General features: G+C 40.4%; 1 protein-coding gene across 1 annotated transcript; it reads left to right on the top strand.

The window, feature by feature from the left end:
- The first annotated feature begins 1,596 nt into the window (after window positions 1–1,596).
- LOC309560685 (SERTA domain-containing protein 2-like) lies at window positions 1,597–7,174 on the top strand. Its single transcript, XM_082264308.1, has 2 exons — window positions 1,597–1,693; window positions 5,682–7,174. Exons 1-2 carry the CDS (start codon window positions 1,640–1,642, stop codon window positions 6,786–6,788), a joined length of 1,161 nt encoding a protein of 386 aa, XP_082120434.1. The 5' UTR covers window positions 1,597–1,639; the 3' UTR covers window positions 6,789–7,174.
- Window positions 7,175–7,667: the final 493 nt, after the last annotated feature.

Raw genomic sequence — 7,667 nt, 5'->3', positions numbered from 1 at the left:
TACCACCAAAAGAAAGCTCTGTTTGTGGGGAAAAAAAGGACGTCAAATTCATTTGGGTACAGCGTCGCACGACCGCGCAATTGTCCGTTAAAGTCACGCAGTGCAGAATCGCAAAATAGGCCCTGGTCAGGAAGGGGGTAAAATCTTCCGGGGCTTAAGTGGTTAAAGTAACGCTGTTTTTCGTCTATAGTGCAAAAAATAAAAAATGCAGGTGATCAAATACCACCAAAAGGAAGCTCTATTTTGAGGAAAAATGGACATCAATTTTATTAGGGTACAGCGTCACCGACTGCGCAATTTTCAGTTAAAGTAACGCCGTTTTTCGTTTATAGCGCAAAAAATAACAACCGCAGAGGTGATCAAATACCACCAAAGGAAGCTCTGTTTGTGGGAAAAAAGGGCATACATTTTATTTGGGTACATCGTCGCACATTTGCGCAAGTGTCAGTTAAAGTAACACAGTGCCAATTCGCAAGAAATTGCCTGGTCATGAATTTGGGGGGGGGGGGGGTAAATATTCCGGAGCTGAAGTGGTAAAGGCCAAAGCCAATGTGAATGAGCCCTAAAGTAAACTGGAAACACCTGAAATGTTAACGCATGAGCATCACAACACACAGGAAGGGGCAAATAGTGAGTGAGCCCCAAGGGGGAGGGGGTTTTAGGACAGGTGGAGGCATTTTTAGAAGTAGGTCAGCTATGGCCCCGGTTATGCATGCTGGGAGAAGGCTGTGACCCCCTCCCCTGAGCTGGGTGTCCCCTAGGACACGTCCTCCGCCATTCCTGTCCCCAGCTGCTCCCTCTAATCAGGTGAAGGCTCCTCTCCCCTCCCCCTCCACGTTTTCCTCCGTGCAGTAGTAAGGGGGAGAGGAGCAGCAGAGGCATGGGGGGAGGGACTTAGCCATCTTCACCAATCCGCTTGCGGAATCTGTGAGCCAGGTTGCCGGGGCGTCCAATGAGCGTTGAGCAGCTGGGACAGGGCGTCCAATGAGCGCGGAGCAGTATGAGCGGGGCTGGGCATGTTTGTGAGTGCGGAGGAGAGGAGGGGGGGATAGGACTGAACTGTACGGTTCCAGTATGAGGAGTCCGGGGGGAGGAGGACACCGCAGCCTGTGACCGTGTGCACCCCGCCATAGGCGGCACATCAAGGTGAGTCCTGGGGGGGATCGGATAGGGGACCCCAACTGGCTGACAAGTAAAGCCGTGACCCGCGGGTGATTGCTAGCTCTGCAGCCACCGCCATCTACAACCATGATTGTCATTAAACTCCAAGGCAATGGCTGCAATTGCACTACAGAACCTCATTCTCTGCGTTATAACCCAGCCAGCCGTTCCCCGCTGCACCGCTGTTCACTTTGCACGGTGCACCCCAACTTTCACCAGCGCGGCCCCTTTAAATTAAAGCCCCAGCGACACAGCCTTTCATCGAGCCGTAGCCTGAGCTGGGTGTGTGCGCATGCGTGAGTGGGCGGCGCCGCCCGCTGCATTGTGGGATTGTAGTCTGCCCGGCTTGGTTCGCCTATTGGCTGGCTAGCTATTTGCACTACAATTACCGTCGTGCTTCGCGCCAGAGAGGGGGAGGAGCTATCGCTCCGCCGAGTGATACTAAACTTGAATTCAGCGGCGGGAAGCGATTATATCAATGAGATCGGTGAGAAGGAGAGGCTGTACCGGACGTCTGCTGATCGATATAGTGGTGAGTATATACCGGGCATGGCATGGGGTGGGGGGGACCGGGCGGTGATGGGCGCACCGGAGGAGCGGAGCTCTCTCCCGGGGAACACCGTGCAGGAGATCGATACCGACACCCGGGCAACATAGAGGAGGTGCAGGGAGATCATCCTTATAGGTCGGTGCAATGTCTGCATTACATCCAATCCTTCACCTTACTGTAAAATCAGTGACATACAATATTACTAAAACCGCAGGAGACACAATCTGCATCAGCTGTGCAAAGTAACCAATCAGCTTCCATTTTCAGCTTGTTCAGAGAAGCTCTGAAAAATGAAAGCTGGAAGCTGATTGGTTGCCATGATTAGTTGCTCCACTCTTACCCCCCTCCATTGTATATAACTCACCTGTGCTGTGCTATGTAATGGAGGATCTACCATAGAGGTAAAGGGAAATGGGGGAGAGCTCTGATCACAGGATCTCCATACAAGAACATTAAAATGCTTCCATTATTATCAGCATAATATATAAAAAACTTAATTGTAGTTTTTTTTATACTTTTTAAGTATACTCTAAGGTCTGTACATACTGTATATTTATGCAGTGCAGAGAGTTGAGACTCTACATAAAATGCCTGCTGCAAAGAGACTGCGCCAACTCAAACTACACTACAGAGGTATAGAAAACAAATCTGCCCACAAGGCATTAAAAAAAAAAAAAAAAAAATATATATATATATATATATATATATATATATATATATATATATATATATATATATATATATATCTTTTTTTTTTTTTTTTTAAACTGATTTTGTTTTTCTGTATTTATGTACTGTTCTCAGATAAAGCTATCTATATATAATTTTAGAAAAAATATATATCAATTGTGTTGTTTTAATCATCATTATTTTATTTATTTTTTAAATTATATAGATAGAGCCACCTGAGAACAGTACGTAAATACAAAAACGGAAAAAAAAAACCCACAAACGTTCATTACTATTAGGCCCCTTGCACACTGCAGCTTAAAAATGCTCAGTACAGCTTTTTTCTTTTTTTTTATGAGCTAAAATAGAGCCCATTCATTCTAATGTGCCTATGCACACAGGCACGTAAATGAGCGCCGCGTATTCTTCAGTAAGAACAGAATAGAAAAATCTGCATTTTTTTGGACAGTAATTTACACCTAATGCACGCAAATGCGATCAAATGAACGCACACAATATAATACTGTTGATCTGAAAATTTTTTTTGCATATTCAGAGGCACGAATTTACGTGAATTTGCGCGAACGTATATGCGTGAAATTACTCGCAAATGCGCGCTTTTCAATAAGACAAAAATTGCGGCTGAAAAAGGAGATGCTCAAACAGGAGTATTGTGTGCAAGAGGCCTTACTGAAAGAGAAAAAAAGTTTGTGTGTATGGATGGGGAGATAATAAATATATATATATATATATATAATAATTTTTTTTGGGGGGGGGGGTTGTATTTATGTACTGTTCTCAGATAGCTCTATAGATTTTTTTTTTTTTCTTACTATGTATTAGAAATAAAAAGTTGTAGTTCTTGTACTGTGTATGTGTGTATGTATGTATGTGTGTATATATATATATATATATATATATATATATATATATATATATATATATATATATTATATAAATTAGTGTTTGTTTGTTTTTTTTTTAATATATATAAATTTGTGTTATATATATAATATATATATATATATATAATTAGTGTTTGGTTTTTTTTATATATAAATTAGTGTTTTTTATATATATATATATAATTTTTTTTTTTTTTTTTTCTTGCTATATTAGTAATAGGTTATTTTTTTTATGCACTGTGTTTTTTTTACTTTTTTTCCTTTTTCTGTATTCGCAGTAAGTTTTTTTTTTTTTTTTTTTTTTTTTTTTTTTTTTTTTTTTTTTTATCACTGTAGTGTAATTGTTGATCTTGGTGCACACATTTTATTTAGTTTGTGTGCATATTGTGTACCATAATGTGTGTGTATATTTTTGATCGGAGAGTGATGGGGAGATTATATATTATTCATGTTGTGTTACACACTTCCGGGTCATTTAATTTTGTGTCATTTGAGAAGCCTCCTCCGGCACCCTGGGAGTCACCTGTGCACATCATCCATGTAGTTGTTGTTTAGGATCCGCCCCCATCCTCACCAAAGCCCTGGTGTTGTAATTATATACTGTAGTTATAAACAGATTGGTTTCCTTTTCTTTTCGATGTCTCTTATTGTAGTTTGTATACATTTCTCTGGATGTGAAGTGTGTTGAGAACTTGTTTGCAGAGTGTATTGGAAGCAGTGAGTGCTGATCTCGGTGTAGGTGGTGGAGGGGGTGGGAGTTGTAGTATTAGATGGTGTAGTTATAAGAAATCGGTGAATTGGTTGGGATTTCTCCTAGGACTCGGAGTTGGATGTGGCTGTATCGCCATCACTCAGATTATATTGGTTGTTTTCCAAAATGGTAGCACGGCTGTTTTGTGCTTGTTTTCCACAATCCCAGCAGAGGAGGGGACGGGCCAGCTCCAGAGGAGGGGGGAGGGTGGGCTCTCATGCTGGGGTGGGGGAGGATTAGGGATGAGCCTTCTCTTGTAATAGGATCTCTTTCCAGCTCTGACAAACTACACTTCCTATTAGCTGCAAATGTACACTTTGCAAAATCATTGCTAAATAATCCAAGTGTTACACTTCCTAACTATTTTTCTACAAATTCTTTTATTTTTAATTTTGTTTCAAAAAAATATATTTGTTTCAAATATACATACATTTTTTTTTATTTATTTATTTTTTTTTTTTTGTTTTAGAAAAAAAATAAACTATAAAATGAGCTGTGTGTAAAACTAAATAAATAAAAAATAATGTGCCGTGTGTAAAAATAAATAAAAAATAAAAATTATATATTATAATTTTTTTTTCCATTTTTCAAAAGTACAACTTGCACATCTTGTATTTTTTAACATATATTTTGACTTGCGTGAGTATCTGTACATGGTGAAATTTCAATTGTAGCCGCAACAGGAATGCACACACCAAGATGTAGAATAATCATCCTTTAATAAAATTGCTGGCGCTGGTGATCGCGCTCATAGTTCATTGATCTTCGTGCTGTCAAGTAACTGCCTGTCTGTCGGAGGTATGAGCAGGCAACTATGCTAAAGGGCCGTAAACACTTGATGAAAATCGGACGAAATATCCTCCGATTTTTCTGTCTTCTCAGCTTTCATTGCCGTTTTTAGTCGACAGTGCATAAATGTTGACGAAATTTCTCGTCCGATTTTTTTTTTTTTTTTTTTCTTTTTTTTTGGGACATTTGTTCCTAGACTTCCGGGATGTCAGCAACTTCAGATCATGCGCAGTCTTTCGTATCTGATTTTTCACGGACGTACTGCAAACACATTAAATGAAAATTGGTCGTCTGGGGACGGACTAAAAAAATTTTGGCGTTTGTCCCTCTGTTTTTTTTTTCATTGAAAATGTCGGCATCGGCTGCTGAAAGTTGTGTACACACTAGGCGAAAATCGGACGATTTCACATCGGGCAGGAATTTTCAGAAGATTTTCTACTAGTGTGTACCCCACTTAAGAGTCTGCAGAAGCCTGGCAATGTACTCTCTATCTGTTGATAGCTAATGTAAAGCTCTGCAGGCTCCTTAAAAAAAATAAAAAAAAAAAAAATTTTTTTTTTTTTTTACTTCAAAAAATTGTGCATTTTTTCTTTTTTTTTTTTTTTTTTTTTTTTAAAGTGGCCTTATCCTTTTAAACTAGATCTTCAGCCAAAACTAGAGCGTTGGAAGGGCTCAAAGTAATCATCCTTCAGACATTTCAATGCATAACTTATATTCTTTTAAAATATATTTATCTATAAAATCTGATTGGTTGTAGTGGGCGATAGGTCCACATTTGCTGCTGTTAAATAGCCGTTCTTCCAAAACACATTTTATAATTTTTTTTTTTTTTTTTTCTTTATCTGTTTTGTTATAGGTGACAATGCCTACCAGGGGCATCAAAAGGAAGTATCCTGAATGGGAAGAGTCTGTGCTGGATGGACATTTGTCTATTCAGACAGACAGTTACTGCTTCTTCCGTCAGTCCTTACTCAACATGTCACTGGAGAAGTTCAACAAGGGACGTATGATGGTGGAGCCTAGCTTGCGGCGCTATGTTCTCATCGCCAACACCCTGAGAGTCATCCAGGATGATTTTCGCCATGAAAGTCCATGCCCTCCTCCTGTCATGGAGAGTGGAATCCCTGGCACATGTGATCCGTCAATAGGGAATGTCATAAGCTCCCTTCTCCCTCCAGATCTGGAAAATGTCCTTCTACCTTCCATGGAAGATGAATTCTCTGTATCTGCTGCCATTACCTCCATTTTGAAAGAGTTAGAAAGTGTATTAGATGAAAGTTGTCCGCAGAGCTTCCAACGACCCTTTGTCATGCATGATCCTGAAGTCAAAGCAGAGTCTTTCAACCAAGTAGGTTTACGAGTCTCCTTCCCAACAAGCCAAACCTCAAGTACCTGCATTGAAGCTCGGAAGGACGAGATGTTTAATACCAATTCTAGCTCCTTGGGAGACAGTCGAGAAATAGAATTAATAAGGGAGTTGGTGTTTGCTGCAGTTTATTCTGAAAACCTGCCTGCATCTGCTCCAGATGCCCTACCCGAGCTTCCTGTTGTAATGGACACTTCTGTGCCAGTTGAAGCCTCCTCACCCTCTAATGGTGAAGCACCAGTAGACATGGACACTGCCAACCCTGAACAGAGGGAGTCTGAAGTTCAACGAGATAATTGCGTATTAACTGTTCCGAGTGATGTGCTCAAGCCTTCGGAGCCAGTCTTTGGCAGTTTTGAGATTATGAATTCCAGCTATCTTAATGATGTCTCCCTTGATGACCCCTTTTCAGACATTGACACTTCTGTGTTCGAGAGAGAATCTCAATCTGTAGGCCCTTCTCTAAGTGCCCGTTTGTCTGGATCAGAAGAACTTTGGTTGTCTTCCTCTTGTAGCTCCCCTTCCTACAGTTCTGGCCAAAGCATGCGGGAATCCAGTGACCTTGATAACATCATAGAAATCCTTGTTGGGTCCTGACCTCTTTTTCTAAAGCAAGACCTAATTTTTGTTCTAAAATGGGCCAGTATAATATTTCTGAGCTGGAAGGACTCTAAGACTATGCATATTTGCACAAGACTGTATGCTGTCCTTTTTTACTGGTTTTCTTGCATTTAATGCAGGAATGGTGCCTACAAACCAGTAACTAGAGGTGTTCAGTGTTTACGGAAGCCATGCAGTAATAGAGATTTATCTTTATCTGACTTGTCTTAACTGATCCACTGGTGCATATTGCTTCCTTTTTTATATATATATTTTTTTTATTTCACTAATTTTAATACCGTAATGTATTATAGAGGTTTGGGTTGCTATTGTGTTTGAGGGACGGGCAACTCACAATGTCTTCTGTGAAGAACATATTTTAGTTATTTGATTTTATTATTTTTAATATGCAGATCAACTGTCACACGAGTTCTCTCTCTTCTTCGGTCTTCTATACTTTTTCTCTTTTCCTCACTCATTGGGTGCTACATGGTCACTTTATACTGGGGTTTCGAGTTTACTTAAGCCCCGTACACACGCACAGATTGTTGGCCAACGTCCGATCTGCCGATTGTAGGCTTGTTAGTATGATGCTTCCGACTTTTCGGCCGAACAAAATCTGGTGTGCAGGCTATAAAATTTTTGTTGGCCGTCAACAGAACGGCCGATTTTCCGTCAGTCAGTACAGAATTCGGCAGACAAAATCAGATGAGCAAGACTGGGCATGCTCAGAGAAGAAAAAACACACGGAAAGTAAACCAGCACATGACATCACTTCTGAAGTTGGTTTTTGTTGGCCGAGAAAATTTGTGTGAAGTCTAGAGCACATTTCATCCAACACAACAACACTGGACAAAAGACGGCCGATCGGTGGGC

This window comes from Pelophylax lessonae (genome assembly GCF_965119305.1).
Source record: "Pelophylax lessonae genome assembly, chromosome: 7".
NCBI lineage: Eukaryota > Metazoa > Chordata > Amphibia > Anura > Ranidae > Pelophylax > Pelophylax lessonae.
Note: the sequence above shows the minus strand (reverse complement) of the source record. Positions and strands in the feature narration are given on the sequence as shown.